Raw genomic sequence first — 22,497 nt, 5'->3', positions numbered from 1 at the left:
GTGAAAAACAATTGAAAGTCAGCAGAGACTTTCTTCCGACAAAAATTATAGTTAAAAACCTCGCGTTGTGTTTTGTTTTGAGTGTAAGAATATTTCCCGTTTCCCTCTCTTATCCCCGATGCAGTAGACTCTAGTTTTCAGCTATCATATACGGCCAACGGCCTCTCTCTTGCAACGAATGTAGCCCACACGCGGGCTCACAAATAACTTGGAATAGACAACCACACTCAGACACACAAACACACAGAGACACAAGCGCATGTCACAAGAAAACAAACGAAGCAGAATACAAAGGAGAAAAAGAAAACTGGTTTAATGTTGTGGCCGCAAAATCATTACCTAAATATATTAACAAAAAACATGTGAAAATACCATAAAGTAGACAGGAGAAATGGTCAAGTTGAAAACATCATACACACACACAAACACACAGAGGCTATGCACACCGTGCACACACACACACACGCACGCACATACACACACACAAACACACTATGCACACCATGCACACACCCACACACAAACAAACACACTTATCCGCGAGGCATTTGTGCCTCACACATGCACTGTTTTATGTTGAGTGTTGCATTGTGCTCTATTGATTGTTTTTAAAAACAACTTTGGTCATACCAGGGACCTATATTTAGATATAGGTCTATGGTCATATCATACCAAGTGTCATCTTGTGTGTCGATCAATGACAAACCAAAATACTATAGTTTTTTCAGTTTTCTAAATAAATGGATAAGTGGGTAAATGAGTGAGTCGTTGACTCAGTGACCACTTTGCTTATCCGCCCGATCGACTGATTATTATTCAATATGATTGCTTCTCAATGCATGTTTATTCGAAATGATTGAATTCAAGTTATGCGCTTTTTATTCTTTAAAGTTTTATCATTCTGCTGATTTGAAAAGAAAACGGCAAGATACCGGATTCCGTTCCAACGAACAACAACACATATATACACAGATACGTTCAAATTCGCACCAAGTACGAATAGTTTTAAAAAATCTCCTGGACAAGTCCTCAAAATTATTATAAAAATTCGTCAATTCAGTTTTACGAATGAAGAAGAAAAAAAACCTCCAATCCAATTGTATGCAACCACAGAATGGGAAAACTTATGGGCCGCGAGGGCTAGGGAACTACGCCAGTCCAAAAACTATTTCTACTAAAACTACAGTGCTACTAACACGTCCCTCTCTGAAAGTGAAAGTAGCAGCTCAAGCAGACGACTTCGGGAAAATCGCGCTCTGCGAAGGAGATCACGCGAGAATTGCCGGTGTTCCCGGGATTTTCAAAATGGCGTGCTGCGAATGTTTATCGTTGCCAACCAACACCTATTTCTTGTCAGTTGAATCGCGCGGTGCACAAATACAGCTGCATTCACACAAGCCTTCCGATGCACAACAAATACAGATGAAATATTACCACGCTGTATAGAACGATGAAAGACGAAGAAAAGACCTTGACATTTAGCCATTTTGTCCAGCCCAATCGGCGACTCGCGAAGGTGACATGCATAGGCTTGTTTGGCCTCGATTCAACTTTCGGACTTGAACGCGTGCCATGAAATGATCAATGCTGATATATTTGTCACCCCATGACACGCATACCTGTGAGCCTATTGGACAGTGGTGCAAGCAACGTCTGTGTTGTTTTAAAATTGACGGTCAGGTAAGGACGTGCTGTACGTGTTTGTCAAACATCCATGGCTTTTACTTGTTCCAAAAAAATCGTGATCATGGTTTGTTTGTTGTGGTTTTTATTGTTTCAAGCAGTACGTCGTACTTCATCTGCATCACTATTTGTGTTGTTGTTGTTGTTGCGTGCAGATATTTGTGATTGGCATATATTTCAACACAACTGCCTATCAAAAGGCAGAAAAACTTATCTTGAAAATGAGGTATTTATTTTACATATATACACGGAGGAAAACATAACCAGTTATACAATTTCTGCACCAGTATTTAAGACATTATGCCAAGGAACAAGATCGAGATCTATGCATCTTTGTCCACCCAAGCAATTTTAACACAGGAGTCATGAAAAATGTGTGAGTTCCTGAACAGTTTCTGACAAAACTAGACCCTTACGGATACGGACTTTTGGCAATGTTTTACGGACAATGAAAATGACAACGACCAGAGCACGCAAATGGATTCTAAAACACCCCCCTTTTCATGCCAGAATGATCATCCTCAAGATCGTGGGCATTACCGGAAAGAAGAAGAAGATCCTTATAGTTATATGTTTCTGAAATATTGTGCGTTTGTTCATTTATTGTAAGCATGTGTGAATGCCTGGGTACCTGATAACGCAAAATAGTCATGTAGACAAGTACAGTGGAACATCCCTTTTAAGACCTAATCCCCCCACCCCCCCTACCCACCCCACCCCCCCCCCACCCCCCACCCACCCCACCCCCACCCCCACCCCCCCCCCCCACCCCCCCCACCCACCCCCCCACCCACCCCCCCCCCCACCCACCCACCCCCTTCCCCCTCCCCCCCCCTCCCAGCCGATTAAAGATCCCTTCCTTTGAAGACTTTGTTTTCTTAGACACCTGTAAATTGACCCCCATTTTAGACTCCCTCCTTTTTAAGACCTTGCTTTCTCAGTTTTCACTGTATTACCAAACGTAAACAGCTACTTGTAGTAGCTTTTTTTGGCCTTCTTTCAGTACACACCATTACTTTACCTACCAGTGGACTCATAGAGAATACTACATGGCTTGCTGTGTCATACCAGATTTCCACTCGTTGCTTTTTAAAATATTGTAAAGCTCGCTTTCGCTTGCAGTTCAATTTTTAACAAAGCAACTTGTGTAAATCTGGAATGACACAGCAATTAAGCCATTAAGTATTCTGTTTATCCTACATACTGTACTTACATGCCTTCAGCTCAAAACATCCCTGAGTCAATGCATACAAATTGAAGACGCTTCTAATGGAACCTCAATCTCTTACAATGCCTCGTTCAATCTTTGACGACAAAGCAAAGTAATGTCACTCTGGAAAATATTGCGTAACATGTTTGTTCTAAAACTTCTTTCAGGGGAATTATCAACGGCAAAGTTGTTTCCATAATTACGTTTGCCTCGGTGACTATGAATGTAGATGTAAATGCTTGTATAACTGTGTTTTAATTTTAAATGTGTCAAGCGCAAAGAGCATAATTGTAAAGTTATGATGTTGCGCCATATAAATGCTCATTTATTATTATTATTATTATTATTCGCAGTGGAAAAACAGGTCCCTGCCAGACTGGTTTTACATCACCTCATTCACATGGACTGTGGTGAACGATATTGTTATGTCATGAGTGGTATCTCACACGTATGTAGGATAAACTCTGGAGTTAACTCTAAGTGTTCCATTTTTCTGCAGAATAATTTAAGATTATTAATGTATAATGTAAGTACACTTCTTAAGCATCGTTGATGAGCAAAAGCCTTTTTATTCAGTGAGCAGTTTGACTGAGGATGGGAACACTTTACGACTGTTTACGGGAAGCCCGCTTGGAGAAGTATTTCCCAGCATTCCGTGCTAATGGGATCACCCGCTCCGAGTCGCTGGCCCACCTGACAATACCAGAGTTCTGTGCAATGGGAATATCTGGCGCAGAAGACATACGGAGACTTGTAGAGCTTGTCAACATCATAAAGTCTGTGCACAGGTGTGTTACGTTTTTTTAAAACATTTTTTTGTTATATTTTTAGAGTGTCATTGCTCCTTTTTGATTTTGAGATTGTGTGTGTGTGTGTGTGTGTGTGTGTGTGTGTGTGTGTGTGTGTGTGTGTGTGTGTGTGTGTGAGTGCATGTGTGTGTGAGTGCATGTGTGGGTGTGTGTGTGTGGGGTACGTGGTCTGGAAGCAGTGGGACAATGGTAAATTCATAAGACATGACAGTTTAGGACTTATAATCAATATGGAAGCTTCATATTCATAGCGAAGTTTGATAAGGGAAAAAACAACCCACCCATACTTACCTGACTTTTCAAAGCAAGGCAGAAACGTGTATAAAGCCTAGTGGTATGTTATCTTTTCTGTATCATTTCCGATTCCAGAGGTGAAAACAGGAGCAGCAATGCAATCCCCAGAAAGCGGCAGCCAGGCAGCCCAATACAGGGTTCAACTCGTCAGACAGCTGGCGCAGCGGGAGCTACAGGCTCATCGTCCAGCCAGTCGGACAAGAAGGTTCCTCGCCGCCACCCCCGCAGTCCTGCAGAGGGTGCGGTGGGGGGTCCAAACACTTCAGGAATGCGACTGGAACCCACACGAGATGTCAGTGTCAGAGAGCGCGGACCTAACTTCTGCGCTACTTCATACATAGACATGCTGGGGGATATGTCCAATAGCAGCCACTCAGACTCTGCGGAGCATTTGACTGGATCCTTTGACAGTGATAATGGGTCGCTGACTGGCCGTGTCGCTGCCGTGCCAGCACCGGTGCCTGTGATTTCACAGAAACTTCCACGAAAAACTGCCACACCTGTGGAAAGGGTCAAACAGCAGTCCAGAGGCTATAACTACGGAGTACCCAGCAGCAGGGAAGTGACCAGATCCAAAGTGAAACAGTCCGGCAGATTCAAAGATGAGAAGATCAGAGTCTGTGTGCGTAAAAGACCGCTAAGTCGGCGTGAGAGTCGGGCGTCAGATCCGGACATTGTTGAGGCAGGGAGCACGACATCTTTGGTTGTGAAAGAACCCAAGGTGGCAGTGGATCTCACAGCTTTTACCATGAAGGTATGCTGTTGTGCCGTTCTGGTTGGACAGTTTTCACAGTTGTATGGCTTTTGATATTTTCTTCTTAACATCAGAAATAGAACAAAAGAAAGCAATAGTGCATTGCTTTTGTTCAGCTTTTTCGGTTGTTAGCAGGGGATTTAATTCTTACGTTTCATTTCTCTAGCACAAACAATTAACAAACAATTCGTGTACACTACATTGGGGTGTGCACGTTAAAGATCCCACGATTGACAAAAGGGTCTTTCCTGGCAAAATTGTATAGGCATAGATAAAAATGTCCACCAAATACCCGTTTGACTTGGAATAAAGGCCGTGAAAGGTGAATGCTCGCCTAATAGGCTACTGAGCTTCACTGGCCGATGTGAATGCGTTATATATTGTGTGTAAAAAATGTCTGTTTGTCTGTCTGTCTGTAAAAAATTCCATTTCAAACGGCAGAAATTAATATGAAATTAATATGTAAGCGCCTAGGGCTATATCTAGATTAGGCGCATAAAAATGATCACAATAATAATAATAATAATAATTAAGGCACTCGTACTCGTACTCATGCAATACTCAAATCTACCTACATGCATTTTTGTTGTCATATCTTCAATTTTGTTTATTTTGTGTGCTATGAACTTTATGTTTTCAAGTATTGAGATGGTTTATGACATAACAGGTATCACAATGATTTCATGTATTACATTTTTCTTCTGTCTTTTTCAAACATTCCTTTTGGTTCTATGTTTCAGCATGAGTTTATGTTTGACGAGGTGTTTGATGAGTCCTCTACCAACGAAGATGTCTACATTCGTGCTGCCAGACCTCTCATTGGCACAGCTTTCCAAAAGTACGTTTTTCATTTGTTTTCAGCCTGGAGAATTCTAAATCACAATTATGCAGTAAAAATAGAGTAAGGTTGTGAGTTCCAGGATCACATCGCTAGATTTGTAAGACAAAATTTCCCTGAAATCGGTGTATGACTGCTTAAGTGGCGGGGAAAAAAACAGCCTGTTTACACACAAATGCATGCCCACTAGTGCAAACCATGAGTGTACATGGGAGTTGCAGCCTACAATTTCAGAAGAAGAAAGGTAAAACAACTTCGTCATTTTGCAGAACTTGTATTTTGTGATAGGACAATGTGTCATAGGTATAACAATGTTTCCATTTTTCATATCATACTTTGAAAGATCAAATCAAATCAAATCAAATTTTATTTTTCGAGGGTTGTGGCATAAGCAATACAACGAGCTTTTTTTCAACCAGACCTCGCCCAGAGAGGGGACTAATCTAATCACATATTTACATGGATAATAACGTAGATGATACATTGTGCAATCTGACAAATCTAACAAACAACTTCTCTTGTTATATGTACATGTAATTAACATTCTGTTGCCGTTGTTTGCTTTCAGATGCAACGCAACATTTTTTGCCTACGGTCAGACAGGAGCAGGAAAGACGCACACGATGATTGGTGGAAATAGTGTTCCCGGCCTCTACCAGCTTGCGGCAAAAGACGTGTTTGACATCATTGAGTCCGGCCAGCATGGAACCGATCTCCATGTTTGGGTGTCATTCTTTGAGATTTACTGTGGTCAGCTGTTTGATCTACTAAACAGACGCAATAGGTTAGTATGTGTAGATTTTGTTTGGCAAAAACTCCTAGTAGAAAATAACAGGAACGGAGGTTTTAAATTGAGAATGGTGTATGCTTGAGGGTATGTTAGGAGTGTGTATGTGTCAGTATTTGTGCATGTGTGTGCTTTGGTGTGGGTGTATATGCATGAGAATGAAGTAAAAATTACTTTGAGGGATTACAATATGGCACAGTGGAACCCCCCATTTAAGACTCCCTCCTTTTTAAGACCTTGTTTTTTTCAGACTTTCTGTTCTTAACCTCTGTAGAATTACCCCCATTTAAGACTCCCTCCTTTTTAAGACCCGATTTTCTAAGATTTTTTGAGGTCTTAAAAGGGGGGTTCTACGTACTGTACCTCCATTTTAAGATCTTACTGAGAAATTTATTATCTGAGAAATGAATGACTCTAATTCATAAAAGAGAGGGAGTCTTAAAACGCAATTAAGAGGTTCAACTGAACTTAGCAAGTAATATAATGGTCACGGGAAAAGATATTGTGTATCTAGGTGTGCCGAGTAAGCCTGAACTAAAGAACCCGTGTGACCTAAAGAACAAGCAAACAAGGAAAAGCATTTTTATGAATCTGTGGTTTCCGAATGTGTGAATCTATCTTGAAATGTTTTGTCTTTATAAATGCACAGGTTAATTGCAAGAGAGGACGGTTCACACAAAGTGTGCATAGCTGGTTTAACTGAAACTGAAGTGCCTGATGTCTCCACACTGATTCAGGTGAGTTGATTCTTTCTTTCTTTATTTGGTGTTTAACGTCGTTTTCAACCATTCAAGGTTATATCGTGATGGGGATAGAGCCATTTGTCAATTGTTTCTTGTTCACAAAAGCACTAATCAAAAATTTGCTCCAGGGGCTTGCAACGTAGTACAATATATATATTACCGTACTTTCCGGGTCATAAGGCGCGACTTTTTTCCTCGAGTTCGACCCCTGCGTCTTGTATAACAAAGCGCCTAATCCGTGTATGAAATACGAAAAAAATCAAAGAGACCGCCTGAGTACCAGTCAAACAACTTGTGATAATGCATGTTTCAGCTACTAGGTACTGCCCTGGCCAAGTTTCCTCGAGGTCTCAAGCCACCCAGCTATCACAATGGACCTGCCTTTGATCTCGCCGCACACACAGAGCACACATATTTCCACTCTGTTAAACTCGGTCACTGACCGGTCACTGACCCCGGTGCATGAAGTGTTTCCTCTCTCAGATATGACAGGGGAACCACCTCTCATGGCAAAAACTGGGTCATTTCCACTCTGTATTCTTCCTTTGATGTGCGGCTTATTTTCATTCTTCGACCGTTTGTTACCGGTATACTTTTTCAATTTTGGTGCGCCCTATCGGCCCCCTGCGCCCAATGGGTGACTGGATTACAATTTTTGTTAAAAAGAAGGGGGTGCGCCTTATGCGCTGTAGCGCCTTGTCACCCGGAAAGTACGGTACCTTACTGGGAGAATGCAAGTTTCCAGTACAAAGGACTTAACATTTCTTACATACTGCTTGACTAAAATCTGTACAAAAATTGACTCTATTCTATACAAGAAACACTTAACAAGGGTAAAAGGAGAAACAGAATCCATTAGTCGCCTCTTACACGACATGCTGGGGAGCATCGGGTAAATTCTTCCCCCTAACCCGCGGGGGGTAGGTGAGTTGATGATTTTGTTGCATTTTACACACAGTACAGTGGAACCTCCCTTTTAAGACCTCAAAAAATGTGAGAAAATCAGGCCTTAAAAAGGAGGGAGTCTTAAAATGGGGGTACATTTACAGGGCCAATGGAAAAAAAATGCTTAAAGACAAGGTCTTAAAGGGGAGGAAGTCTTAAATTGGGGGGTCTTAAAAGGGGGGTTCCATTGTATCATGTTTGAGGAATTTATTTTCAAATGATAAGTTTTAACTGGCTTCACCTGAGTGCAAGATTATAGTTTTGCATCAGGTTAGTTGCTTCCTCTCTTTGTGGTTATAAACTGGCGGGAAATTGATATGTTGTTGATAGTCGCCCGAGTCTGTAATGTGTAGTGTTTAAGCCGACAATGTTAACATACATTTGGCTATCAAGTTTGAAATCGGGACGCTTGCGAGGATCGCATCCCGACTCAATGCATTCCCACAACGTCTGCAAATGGAATGACCAAAACCCAATGCTTGTAACATCGTAAAAAACCGACACGGAAATAAAAATGTTCACCAAATACAAAAACTTGACCTTTCAGCTTGCTGGAATCTTGCGTAGTGACGCTAAGCTAAGCTCTATGCGGGGCACTGTCCGCCGCATCGGTCAGTTCCAGCGGTCCGCTACGAGCCAATCAAAGAAAGGCGCATGCAATCACACAAACTGCCCATCGCCACGCGAGCGTGGCGAGAAGTTCTTTTAGCAGGTCTGCACATAACTTGACCTGGGAGATTGGAAAAATCTCCACCCTTAACCCATGAGGAGAACGCAGCAGGGATTTGAACTCACAGCTTCCGATTAGAAGGCCGATATGTCTTATCCACTAGGCCACTGCGCCCGTTTGTGTGGTATTTCAGTACACGGTAAAAAAAAATTTTAATTTAGTGCTCATGCTCCAGAGAGGTGCACTAGCTCTGACATCCGGGACATCATATGCTTGTATGAATTCTCAACAGGTGCTGGAGTTTGGTAACTCAGTGCGCAGTCGTGGTACGAGTGGAGTTAACCCCGATTCTTCCCGATCCCACGCTGTTTTGCAGTTGGAGATACGAGATGCACATGAAGCCAAGTTAGGAAAGTAAGTGCGAACAAAAATAACATATCTTACAGTCTTTGACATACTGAGGTAGTTCATTGTGTCAAGAACCCAGCCTTATATCTATAGGCGTCTAAATGAGAAACTTTGAACCATTAATGTTCTGTAACGTTAATTTTGATTTCATAACTGCATGGGTTCAAGGACTTTATTTTTCAGTCTCTTAGCATCTAAACTGAGTCAATGCTTATAATATTATGTGAGATAGGTAAGTATATTATTTAGATGAACATTTATTATTGAAATTTTTGATTGCGTAATCGGGTAGTTAAAACAGGATGTTGCCAGGCTTTATTTTCTGCAGCGAATGTGCTAAAATGGTTATACAAGTTTCGGCCATTTTTGAAAGTAAGGTCCGTTGGGCAGTCCGTGGCCTCCGCCTCACCTGGACCCCAGCGTAAAAAAGTTTGGCCACCCTGCAGTAATGAAGGCAACATTTTTGATGGTTTGAAATTTAGTGACAAACGACATCTCTGTTACAGACCTGGGAACCCATACGATTTTGCTGTATTTTGTACGCATGATATTGTCTAGTGGAAAAAAATACGACGAGAAAATTCCTGGACTACTTTTTTTCACAAGCGCATCCCGAAGCCAATCCAGTATTTTGACACATGCTTATGATTTTTGTCAGTAAACATTGAAAGAAGCATTTGTTTTAAATGTATTGGTAAATTTAATTCACGGTGCGACGGACGTGTGTGAGTCATGGATGTTAAAATAATGTGTGGAGTACGCTCAATTGTCTGAAAATACACCTTAAGTTTGCTTGAGAATACTCCAAGTGCAAAACAGGGGTTCCCAGATCTGCTGTTAGTTTATTTGTATCGCACATGATGATAGAAGACTACAGTGCATAATTGGGGATGCCAAAATGAGCTTTGACCGTCTGTGTTTTCAGAATCTCATTCATAGATCTGGCTGGCAGTGAGCGAGCAGCAGATATGGGTGACCCTGACAGACAGACACGCATGGAAGGAGCAGAGATTAACCAGAGTCTGCTGGCTGTAAGTAGTTTGTCTTACGTTAGCAGTCTCCAGGTAACAGAGTAGCAAATTGTCTCCCTTGAATAGAACATGAGTTGAAAAGTGAGAAATTATTATAGAACTTTCTGTCAGCATTTACTGTATTCCCGAAATTGTTCATCATACGATCTTTATGACTCACATGCGAAGCAAAAGTGAGTCTATGTACTCACCCGAGTCGTCCGTCCGTCCGTCCGTCCGTCCGGAAAACTTTAACGTTGGATATTTCTTGGACACTATTCAGTCTATCAGTACCAAATTTGGCAAGATGGTGTATGATGACAAGGCCCCAAAAAACATACATAGCATCTTGACCTTGCTTCAAGGTCAAGGTCGCAGGGGCCATAAATGTTGTCTAAAAAAACAGCTATTTTTCACATTTTCCCCATTTTCTCTGAAGTTTTTGAGATTGAATACCTCACCTATATATGATATATAGGGCAAAGTAAGCCCCATCTTTTGATACCAGTTTGGTTTACCTTGCTTCAAGGTCAAGGTCACAGGAGCTCTTCAAAGTTGGATTGTATACATATTTTGAAGTGACCTTGACCCTGAACTATGGAAGATAACTGTTTCAAACTTAAAAATTATGTGGGGCACATGTTATGCTTTCATCATGAGACACATTTGGTCACATATGATCAAGGTCAAGGTCACTTTGACCCTTATGAAATGTGACCAAAATAAGGTAGTGAACCACTAAAAGTGACCATATCTCATGGTAGAAAGAGCCAATAAACACCATTGTACTTCCTATGTCTTGAATTAACAGCTTTGTGTTGCATGACCTTGGATGACCTTGACCTTGGGTCAAGGTCACATGTATTTTGGTAGGAAAAATGTGTAAAGCAGTTCTTAGTGTATGATGTCATTGCTAGGTTTAGTTATTTGACCTTGACCCTGAAGGTCAAGGTCATGTAAAGGTCAAGGTCAAGCATGTGAGTCGTATGGGCTTTGCCCTTCTTGTTTCTTTCTTCTGTTCCTCCTTTGGCTGACATATTAACTGTGTAGCTTGATAAGTAGTGGAATATGAAAAGTTTGAATATATGTGTCTTTTTTGTGTGGTCAGCAGTCTGTGTTCTCAGAGCAAAATAATGGAATGGCACATAATCATATTTGTTTTCAAATAAAGAGTGTATACTTTTTCTTGTAATTCTTGTCCTATATGTGCTTAGAGCACTTTCTTTTTTGTTGTTTTTGCACTGTTGTGTGCAAATGTTGTTAATGGTCAATTAGGACCGTAAGTAAAAACAATTTTTTCTCATAGGATATTAACACCTGTGCACTTCAGTATTGTCTTCTTGCAGCTAAAAGAATGCATCAGATCCATCGACCAGGAGAGTCGACACACTCCGTTTCGCCAGAGCAAGCTCACCCACATTCTGAAGGACGCCTTTGTGGGCAATTCTCGCACCTGTATGATTGCCAACCTCTCCCCCAGCCAGTCTGCCTGTGAACACACTCTCAACACACTCAGATATGCTGACAGGTGAGAAAACATGTTTTTTACACGTTCACAAGAAAATCAGGAATCTTTGCTCGTACAAAGCAACAGGAGAAAGAACATTGTTCGAGCTCTGGCGGCTATCGAAATTTAAGAAGTTCTTGCAGTTGAAAATGATTTAAAAAAAAAGAGGCAAGCTCCTTTGACTTGATTATTAATACACTTTTGCGTGAAAATTAAGAATCCTTGCTTCTAGAAACCGAAAGGAAGATTATAATTGACCTCTTGCTATGCAAATTTAAGAAGCAAATGCAGTTGAAAATGTTGAAACAAATAATGGGAGCGTCAATGGCTCATTCCTTTGCATTTTCTGGTCAAGAGGTAAATATAGACTGATTTGATCACAAAATTAACCAGTCATTACAATTGGTTAGCCATGTTTGTTAACATATGGTATTGATTTTATCTATTCACTAAACACTCTCAGAGTGTCAAACAATTAAATCAAATTTAAGAAACAATATGACTGCCGGTGAGACACATAATGTGAAAAACAAAAGAAATCCTTACTCGCCATGACAAACACAAAGCAGCCCTTAATGTCTTGCCATGTAAGGCTCCGGTATGACAAACACAAAGCAGCCCTTAATGTGTTGCCATGTAAGGCTCCGGTATGACAAACACAAAGCAGCCCTTAATGTGTTGCCATGTAAGGCTCCGGTATGACAAACACAAAGCAGCCCTTAATGTGTTGCCATGTAAGGCTCCGGTATGATAAACACAAAGCAGCCCTTAATGTGTTGCCATGTAAGGCTCCGGTATGATAAACAAGTAACACAGAAAAGCAAACCATAAAAGCAAACCAAAAATAAAACATGTCGTCACCTGACGTGAAATTAATACATTTAGTTAATCTGTCGAACTCATCGAATGAAATTTAACACACCACATAATTTAACTTAGACAAAACTCAACGGCAACGTGTCAATTTCATGCCCCGCGGCCTTGCCAACACGTTCACTCACAGAATGTGACAAGCCAGTATAGTGCTCTAGCGTAGAGCGCTTCATGGGAAGTGCGCTTTTCTCTACTCGTTTAACTTTTCCAAGCTTATTCTTAATCCAAATATAACATATCTATATGTTTTTGGAATCAGTAAAAGCTAAAGAATAAGATGAAAATATTTTTGGATCGATTACTAACATTTAAATGTAAAAAAAGAGAGGGAAAGAATAAATGCAATTTTGTAAGAGAAACAAGAGATTTGACTTGACATTTCATGCTGTTGACAGAGTGAAGGAGCTGAAGAAGGACAGCGGTCAGAGCGGGGCAGGGGGACCGTCCTTCGGCCAGGCCATGAACCTCCTCATGAACATCCCCCTCACCGCCCCCTCCATCTTCAACCCCTCCAACGTCCTCTCCACCTCCACCCCTATCCGCCCCAGAGTCATCAGGCACCTGCCGGCCCCCACCCACTCCGCTGCGGCTGACGTCACTTTCGACCCGTCGGAGACGCCCATCCGAGGGCACCTAGTCCAGCTGAAGCCAGAGCCTAAGGTCACCAAGTCCAAGCCGGTGGCGTCATCTGACAGCGGTGGTGGAGGCTTGTCGACTAGGCAGAGATTCAGGCTTAGGACTGGCCGGAACACGGAGGCTGCTGCCTCTCAGGGAGTCTTCCCAGCACACCCAGAAGCTTCACCGAGTGAGTCGGATCAGACGGATACGGATTCGAACAATGTGACCCACCCCACAGAAACTCGTCCCGCCCCTTCCCAACCCAATCTCCCAGTGATCCGTTCCACAGACACTGAGTTTGACTTTCCTACGTCAGACTTCAACAACATTGACGATCATCACAACGTTGACGATCATCTCAACGACCTGAACCAGGGCCGCAATGACCTCAGCAGAGCCCAGAAGCCTGCAGGGTCTGAAGGCAAGGGGCAGCGGAAGGTCACTGATGTCAAAGGTCAAGCAAAGGATCAAGCCTCAGCTGCTGCAGCTGGCAGCCCGAGGTCAGAGTCGCCAAAGTCATCACGCGCTGGGAGAGCCTCGTCCGGGTCATCGTCATCAGGGGGTCAAGCTTCAAGGCGAAAACCGCATTCATCATCTCACTCTCACAGGCACCCCTCCACACCACCACCAGATGCCAAACAGTCAAAAAACTCTCAGAACATGGCAGAAAGATTTCCTGTGGCCCAGCCTCCTGCATCCAACAACAACAGCAGTAAGGATGCAGGAAGGAGTGCAGTGGGAGGGATGTACGACATGTCAGGCACAGGCCGGGCAAAGCCGCCAGTGCCAGTGCCTTTCACGGATAACTTTGATGATGAGCTGTTGTTTGCAGACTCAGGACCACCAGAATCACTAGGCTTCCCTCAGGCTGGAGGTGTCCCCAAGGTGAACAAACACCTGATGAATGTCATTCCGGCCGTCCAGACAGCCCGCAGCTCCGATCTCACCAGCTTCTCCCAGCGATCACCCCTGAGGAACGGACTGGACAAGACCCCTCCTAGTGACAGCCCCAGAGACAGTCCACTGTCTCGTCCCTCTACCCACAACAACTCAGCCTCTCCACATCATTATGGAGAAACTGCACCGAACATAAGAGGAGTTTCGAAAGAGCCAGCTTCAACGGCAAGAACACAGCTACCCTCAGCGGGTGCAACAGCTGTCAGAGACTGGGTTTCACAGACAGGAGATCGAGAACTATCGCAGGATCAGGGAGACGGAAAGAGAAATCTAGCATGGCTTGGACCTGGTGCTGCTGCAGGTTCTGCAGCTGAGAACTACCTTCGAAATCAACTCTCTGCTAGAGAAAGACAGACTTCGAAGACAAACTTAGAAGCTGCAGCCAGGAGCGGAGGCGATGCTGTCTCTGCTAGGGCAGATTCCTTGAGTGGTCCCAGCTCCGATCCTGTCTTGTCCAACCGTAGCACGCCTGTGTCTCAGGGCAGCAGAGACTCCATCTCCTTACCCTCCCAACCTCAGCAGCAGATGAGTGCCAGACACAACGCTAACTCAGACTTTCACACTGGCTCTGACTCCAACTCCTCTGTGCCATCAGGGCTGCTGTTCTCGGTGAAAACGACAGCATCCACAGCTTTGGTGACGGAGAAACTGTTGTCGGGTGCAGTGTTTTCACCCATTCACCCCCAGCCCGTGAGCACGGCCTCCACTCGAACGTCCAGCTATGGATTTGCATCCAGGGAGAGCAGCTCGAAAATCGTCCATCCCACACCCGTGACAGGTACGCCGTCTGATTCTGAGAGTTCTAGCACCATGTCGCCTCGCTTCAGTGCTGCTGAGAGAGATCAGGCCAGGTGAGGGTAGATCACTGTTCTCTGTGTGTTGGGGGGGGGGGATACATGTATGAGCGTGTGTGGGTGAATGGGGATGGGAATGTGTGTGTTTGTGTGTGTGTGTGTGTATGTGAGAGAGAGAGATTAAAGGAGAGCATGAGAGAGAGAGGGTGTGTGTTCATGTGTAAGTGTGCATGTGGGTCTGCTTTGGTGTTTTCCTACCTATAAATAAGTGTATCACTGTTTGATCATTAAATTCCAATTCTCTTTATTAGCCCTTTTTCATTTAAGTGTTAGATTCCATGAGAATCCCCAACTAAAATAATTAACAGGTTTGTCAATTAACTATCTCTTCTTAAAAGATAGGTAAGGTAAAGTAATTAGAGATTTTAATAAAATTGTCATTTTGATGGCCTACTGCAGCAACACTACACTTTGACTTGTATGTTTTGGGCTTGTATGTTAATTGTGTGGTCTGTGTTTCATCTGCCTCGTCTCTAAACTGATATCACATAAATGGATGACGTGTTGATGACTTTTACAACTCAGCCGGCGTATGCTGCCTGAATGGCGGGGTAAAAACGGTCATACACCTAAAAATCCACTCGTGCTAAAAACATGAGTGAACGTGAGAGTCTAAGCCCATGAACAAAGAAGAAGAAGAAGAAGAAGGTGACTTAATTTACAAAAAATGTTGTGTGTGCAGGATATCACTTGTGGGGTCTCATGAAGACCAGCTGGCAAGCATCACAATGCTGTGTAAACAGGAGATGAAGCTTCTGCTCAACGCAAAGAAAGCTGCTCCAAGGGTAAGAGTTTGAGCTTTGGTGTTTTTTTTTAGTTTGTGGGTGTTGAGGAGAAAGAGAGGATATGGATGTGTGCCAGTGTCAGGGACAAACAGAAACATAGATATAAAGAGGAAAAATGAGAGGATAATAATAATAATAATAATAATACAGGTATTTATAGGGCGCAAATCCTAAAATAGTCCTAAGCGCCTTACAATCTTAAATATAGTCATCTTCATAATGAGAGAGGGGGAGAGGGAGAGGGAGAGAGAGAGAGAGAGAGAGAGAGAGAGAGAGAGAGAGAGAGAGAGAGAGAGAGAGAGAGAGAGAGAGAGAGAGAGGGAGGGAGGGAGGAAGAGAGAGAGAGATAGGGGGAAGATTTATTACTTGATTGATGGCTTTTATTACACAAGGAAAGAGATTTTAGTCTGACGGCTTTAGAGAGAGGGAGAGGGAGAGAGGGAGGGAGAGAGGGAGAGAGAGAGGGAGGGAGGGAGAGAGAGAGAGGGAGAGAGAGAAATTGAATTGAATTGCACTTTAACTTTATTTAAGAGAGAACGAGCCACTTACTGCACTTTTTAAACACACGATCCCCTCCCAATCCCAGTGTTGTCCAGGCTGGTTGTGCATCAATTCACAGGTACTGATTGGCATTTTGATCTTGCCAGTGCTTGAATTATGATCTGCATTTTTAACTCCACACGTTAGTGTGTATGTGTGTGTGTGTGTGTGTATGTGTGTGCGTGTGTGCATCCATGCGTGCATCCGTGCGTGCATGCGTGTGTGTGTGTGTGTGTGCGTCAGTGTGTGCATGCGTGCATCCATGCGTGCGTACGTGCGTGCGTATGTGAGTGCTGATGTGTGTGTCATTCAGCTTAGCTTCTTGGTTTTACAATGATAACAATGATCCCTTTGTGTGTATGTGCAGAGCTTTGAGGACTACATGAATCGCGTGAGCAGCGTGCTGGCTCAGAAGATGTCGGCCATTCAGTTGCTACAGGATGAGATCAGAGACTACAGGGTCAGGTTTTCCACTCAGAATCCCCCTTCGGCACAGAGCTCTGCTGTTGCCAGTGTTAGCGATGTTGACAGAAGTTCTGTTCCCCACATGTAAAAAGGTCAACCACTGACCATAGCACTCAGCACATACTCAGACTGTTGTGGATCAGTTACTGTGATGATTCATGGACTCTAACTCTGCTTCCACATCATCTTTCCAGCCAACCGTTAATACCAGGGACCACCATCTTACACTTCAACTCTTCATGAACTGCAAATCCTTTTCTGCCAAATCTCACTTAGCATCCTGACTCATATAGAAATGAAATGAACAGTGGACTCATTCATGGACTGTAAATCAAAATCCCGGTCATCACCCAGCCAGATTTGTGGATCAGTGATATTTTGTTGTTGTAGGCAGTTGACAAAATGCCAAGTAGGCGATATAAACTTTGCGCTCAGTTCAGCAAAGCTACCACATTTTCCTCACAGTGAGGAAAGGAGGATGCCAAGGGGTGCCTTAAACTTTGGGAAAGTTCTCCACTGGGAACAAGTTTGAGTTTGGCTATTTAACAATAGTTTTGGTGCTTCCTCAGTTGACAAATACCAAACAGCATCGTGCACATGATAATCAAGGTGTCAAGAAGGACTTACAGGGTGACCCAAAAAAAAGAGTACCCAAACAAAACGTCATAAATTGACCAAAAATATAACAATCTTCATAAAATGTATTTACACACACAAGTAGCCTCTGCATGATTTGCACAGAAAATTTTAGCGTTCTAGCTTGTCTTTCAGGAAAGTTATGCTCATTCTACAGAACATGCTCCAAATGGCCTCCGCGCCGCTGCAGGCAAACTTGAACTCGCCGCGCAAAGTTATCAATCACCCGCACACACTCCTGTTGCGAGATTCCGCGAATGGTTGTTGTGATGGCTCTCTTGAGTTCTGTGATTGTCTGTGGGTTGTTCCTGTAGACGTTGTCTTTCAGGAACCCCCAAAGATAGAAATCTGGGGGATTTAAATCCGGGGGAGGCCATTTGGAGCATGTTCTGTAGAATGAGCATAACTTTCCTGAAAGACAAGCTAGAACGCTAAAATTTTCCGTGCAAATCATGCAGAGGCTACTTGTGTGTGTAAATAAATTTTATGAAGATTGCTTTATTTTTGTTCAATTTAAGACGTTTTGTTTGGGTACTCTTTTTTTGGAGGTCACCCTGTACAATGCAGGCGTACAGTGGAACCCCCCTTTTAAGACCTCCAAAAATATGAGAAAATCAGGTCTTAATGTGACAGGGGAGGCTACTGTTCCTTTCACAGCAGACTCTGCACCCGAGTTGTTGGCCTTTAAGTCAACACCGGTGGATTGTGGAATTCTGTTTGTGATGGGGTTTGGTGGTTTCCGATTGTCTGTATGTTCATGGAAACCTTCGGGTTTGCATAACAGTTTGGAGTCTGAAAACGGGGGTGGGGGTAAAATGACAGAGCTTATGATCAGAAAGTCTCAGAAAACATGGTCATATAAGGGAGGAAGTCTTAACACAGGGGTGTGAACTCAAGAGCTTAATTGTCACCTTTCTATTAGGTTCTATAGATACTATAGATCTATGGTATATAAACGTCTTCTGTCAAGGTATCCACTACAAAGTCCACATTCTAAATAAAGCGCTGAATTTGTGGAACGGCACCAGAACTCCCTAATTGTCAAAAGTTGAAATTAAGTTTTGCTGAACCTTGCATGGATTAATTGTGCATACAGCATGCTTACTTGCACTGTATGGTACAGCAGGTTAGAGAGAGGATTTAGAAATCTTACCGGCAGTATTATTTTGTCATGATGCGGCATTTTGTTTTCGAGTGATACATCTGGGTTATTTTTTTAGCATTCCATGAACTGTATGTGTGTGTTGGGGGGGGGGGGGAGGGGGGGGGGGAGGTTGTTTGCTTGTGTTATGTATTTGCACATGCGCATACAGTCTGAATGCATAGAATCACGCATAATTTTGATTAACTGCTGGTGTTACTGCTTTAGTTAGGATTTTGCATGATCAGACATCTTCTTCGTCGTTCATGGGCTTAGACTCCCACGTTCACTCATGGTTTTAGCACGAGTGGATTTTTACGTGTATGACCGTTTTTACCCCGCCATTCAGGCAGCATACGCCGATTTTGGGGGAGGCATGCTGGGTATTTTCGTGTTTCTATAACCCACCGAACTCTGACATGGATTACAGGATCTTTTCCGTGCGCACTTGGTCTTGTGCTTGCGTGTACACACGAAGGGGGTTAAGTCACTAGCAGGTCTGCACATAAGTTGACCTGGGAGATCGGAAAAATCTCCACTCTTAACCCACCAGGCAGCAGCGACCGGGATTCGAACTCACGACCTCCCGATTAGGAGGCCGACGTCTTACCACTGCGCCACTTCGCCTGTCCACGGTCAGACATAAGAAGGCTGGTGTTTTTATGTTTCTTTTCCCCCCACAGATAAGAAACTTTTGGCTTACATTAGACTAAATCTAACATTGGTTTGTCTCCCCTACTAGGCTGAAAAATATATAGTGGTTTGAAGTTGAGGGAATACAAATACGAATGGTTTATTTGCTGAAGGCCACCGGCCTTTAGCTAGGGGGTTGGGGGCCGAAGTACACGGTCTTTTCCAAATATTCGAACCGAAGAATGTTAGTGCGAGTGAGTGTTTAGATATATAAATTTCCAAAAATCTCTCGAACATTACATGATCATCCGCTCCTGAATAACTGTTTAGATAACTGTTTTTACACTTTTAAGAAAATATACTCCCTTGTTCTGTTTTTTTCTTGTGAAAGTATTTATTTGTGCCGTCCGTCCAATTTAATGTTTGTGATAACAGAAGTTTATCAGTACATGTCATAATTTATTGCAGGTGAAAATGTTACCATGTTTTGGTGTTTATATCTCTATGAAGGTGTGTCCATTTTTGACCATTTGCTTCATGTTTGTAGACCCAAAAGGATGATGTACACTTCCTAACAAAAACATCATGTTCTTGTATCGTGCATGTTCACATTTGACTGACTATGTGTGACATGTTGATTGGGATTTTTGACAAAATAAAATGGTTCAAGATTTCTCTTTTGATTTTAATATTGCCTTCTGATTACAGCAGTACAGTGGAACCTTTTTTTAAGACCTTTAAAAATCTGAGAAAATCGGGTCTTAAAAAGGAGGTTACGTCTTAAAATGAGGGTAATTTTACAGAGGTTGTGAACAGAAAGTCTGAGAAAACAAGGTCTTAAAAAGGAGGGAGTCTTATATTGGGGGAGTCTTAAAAGGGGGTTCCACTGTAGCAATATCAAAATAGTTTTTGTCTTATCATTTTGCAAAATTGTGACAAATCAAGCGGTTTTTAGTGTCAAAAGAAACGTGTTTTTTTCAGCTGCCGGAGTTTGTAAAGACCACCTCACACACACACACACATGCACACACACACACACATGCACACACACACATGCATGCATGCACACCACGCACACACGCACACACACACAAACACACACACACACACACACTTGTCTCTCTCCAATCAGTGGACACATAATTCAACAGGTTTATAACTTTATTGAGAACAGTGTCAATATATGAAATCAAGAGACTTGCTTCTAGGTACCGCCAGACAGCATAATATCATAAATTAGCTTTGTGTCCTTCTCAGTACTAGTGCACAATACTCATGAAAACACAAGCAAGTGTGTGTGTGCAAGGATGTATGTGTGTGTGTGTGTCTGTGTTTGCAGGTAAGATTTTCCTTGAAAAGCTTTGCTAATCTGCAAAAAAGCAGCGGTACGGAATGCACCGTCAACGAAGAAAGACACAAGAAAGAAGTATAAATCAAGACAAATTTGAAAAGCAAGGACGATTTCCTTCACCACTTCATTATAAAATCAATCTCTTTAAAGATTGTAACATTCTGAGAAAAGAATGAACAAATCGACATACTTTTACGAATCATATCCCATTTCCTCTTTGTTAGAAAACGCTACTGTTGCTGAGTTTTGGTTCAGTTTTGTGTGTTGCATGTAGTTGACTTATTTGTAATTTGTGGGAAAGTACCGATATTATATTTTGTAAACACAATATTTATGCTTGGGCGAGAATGCAGGTGAACTTTCTAGTCCTTTCAAAACAAGTTGTTTATCACGCTGTTTGTAGTGTGAGTTCGTGGCGTTCGTTCGGATTAAGTGTGTCGGCGCTTTTGATGTACGTCATAAGAGAATGTCGCTAGTTTAGTCCATGCACGGCTCGTATAATGTAGTTGTATCGTGTTCGGTCTGGAATATTCTCGAGATTGAGTATTTACTATATATGCCAGCGCGATTTGAATGTTAAAAAAGCTTCTATTTGAGTTCTGCTAGATGTGCAGTTGTATGTATGTAATGCTAAATAAATCCTCGAACTCAATTTGACGAGTTGTTTTCTGCTGCTGCGAAGACGGGCGACGTAGAATAAAAGAACACAACTATACGACGTTTGAGAACTTGTGGCAATCTCAAGTGTCGTGTAACAATTGGGGGCCAAGCCAAGGATCTACGTTTAACGCCAAGGGTTTTCCAGCAACAAGGACCAGCGTCAAGACAGTCACAGGAGGTAGCCATCAATCGGGTGTATCCTGAGGGATCAGTATTGAGACTACGGAACCGTGGATTCGGTGTGACTGGTGAAGAGTTTGGTAATCGCCGCAGCTCGGTACGGTGAGCGACGCCGGAGTGTATCGGGATTACAGAGGTTAGCTGCCGTTTGGACGAGACGGACTTCGTCGCGGAGCTAGTGCGTTAATACTACGAAATACGACTGGGGTACGTCGTGTACGTATCGTGAGCAGAGTGCGCCGTCACGTTAGACGAGGAGGGTGGCAGCCTGCGTCTACGAAGGTGAACAGCGACGAGAGAAGCATCGGAGGTGCAGTAGAGACTGTGTTCTTTTAGAAGACTACATTCGTCTACGTTCGTGGCTGTGAAAGAATACAGACGAACGCACCGGAAAAGACCAGAATGGCTGAATTCTGGGCAAAAGGAGTTGAACTGGGACTGAAAGGCAAGCAGCTGACGGAGTTCGTCGAGTCCCAGACACAACTGCTAGCGCAGCGTGAAGAAAGACAAGCGCAGCGTGAGCGTGAAGAAAGACAAGCGCAGCGAGAAGAAAAAGAAAGACAAGCGCAGCGTGAGCGGGAAGAAAGACAAGCGCAGCGTGAGCGTGAAGAAAGACGAGCGCAGCGTGAAGAAAAAGAAAGAGAAGCACAGCGTGAAGAAAGACAAGCGCAGCGTGAAGAAAGGCAAATGGAGCTGAAACGCTTAGAGCTCCAGATAGAAATGGAGACCAAGCGCTTAGAGCTTCAGACAGAAATGGTGCGTGTTCAAACTGAGCACGAGGCACCACGCCAAAGAGATAACCAGCAGCAAATGCTACACAGGGCACCGAAACTTCCAGCATTCGCTGACGGGAAGGACCAGATCGACTGCTACCTTGCAAGATTCGAGAGGTTCGCTGAGAGTGCTAGATGGCAGCGCGACGACTGGGCGATTCAACTCAGCGCACATTTGACTGGGGCAGCACTTGAGGTCTACACTAGACTCTCAAACGATGACGCCAGAGACTATGATGTACTGAAGGAAGCTCTGTTGCGTTGCTACAACTTCACTGAAAGGGGCTACCGTCAACGCTTCCGCGAATGCCAGCCATTGTCTGGAGAGACACCGAGCCAGTTTGTGGAGCGCCTGTCGTCATACCTGCAGAAG

At 43.2% G+C, this 22,497-nt stretch overlaps 1 protein-coding gene and 1 long non-coding RNA gene across 2 annotated transcripts in view; one reads left to right on the top strand and one right to left on the bottom strand.

Moving 5' to 3' along the window:
- LOC138948425 (uncharacterized) overlaps positions 1–8,034 on the bottom strand; it is a 54,619-nt gene extending 46,585 nt beyond the window's left edge. Inside the window, exon 1 of the long non-coding RNA XR_011449991.1 lies at positions 7,838–8,034. This is a non-coding gene — a long non-coding RNA (uncharacterized lncRNA). The remainder of the gene's footprint in view (positions 1–7,837) is intronic.
- Positions 1,298–19,835, top strand: LOC138948244 (uncharacterized). Its single transcript, XM_070319764.1, has 12 exons — positions 1,298–1,680; positions 3,470–3,681; positions 4,072–4,750; positions 5,491–5,588; positions 6,157–6,372; positions 7,025–7,112; positions 9,026–9,147; positions 10,067–10,172; positions 11,498–11,679; positions 12,927–14,957; positions 15,643–15,745; positions 16,653–19,835. The coding sequence occupies exons 2-12, from the start codon at positions 3,488–3,490 to the stop codon at positions 16,836–16,838; spliced, it is 4,005 nt and encodes a 1,334-aa protein (XP_070175865.1). The 5' UTR covers positions 1,298–1,680; positions 3,470–3,487; the 3' UTR covers positions 16,839–19,835.
- Positions 19,836–22,497: the final 2,662 nt, after the last annotated feature.

This window comes from Littorina saxatilis, linkage group LG1 (assembly GCF_037325665.1).
Source record: "Littorina saxatilis isolate snail1 linkage group LG1, US_GU_Lsax_2.0, whole genome shotgun sequence".
NCBI lineage: Eukaryota > Metazoa > Mollusca > Gastropoda > Littorinimorpha > Littorinidae > Littorina > Littorina saxatilis.
The sequence above is the reverse complement of the archived record's forward strand: the minus strand, read 5'-3'. Positions and strand labels throughout refer to the sequence as shown.

Excerpts from the sequence above, each read along its gene's own strand:
- LOC138948244 (XM_070319764.1), top strand. The coding sequence starts at position 3,488 with ATGGGAACACTTTACGACTGTTTACGGGAAGCCCGCTTGGAGAAGTAT. Across the intron at positions 5,589-6,156 it reads ATTGGCACAGCTTTCCAAAA|ATGCAACGCAACATTTTTTG; the intron begins GTACGTTTTTCA and ends GTTTGCTTTCAG. Across the intron at positions 7,113-9,025 it reads ATGTCTCCACACTGATTCAG|GTGCTGGAGTTTGGTAACTC; the intron begins GTGAGTTGATTC and ends AATTCTCAACAG.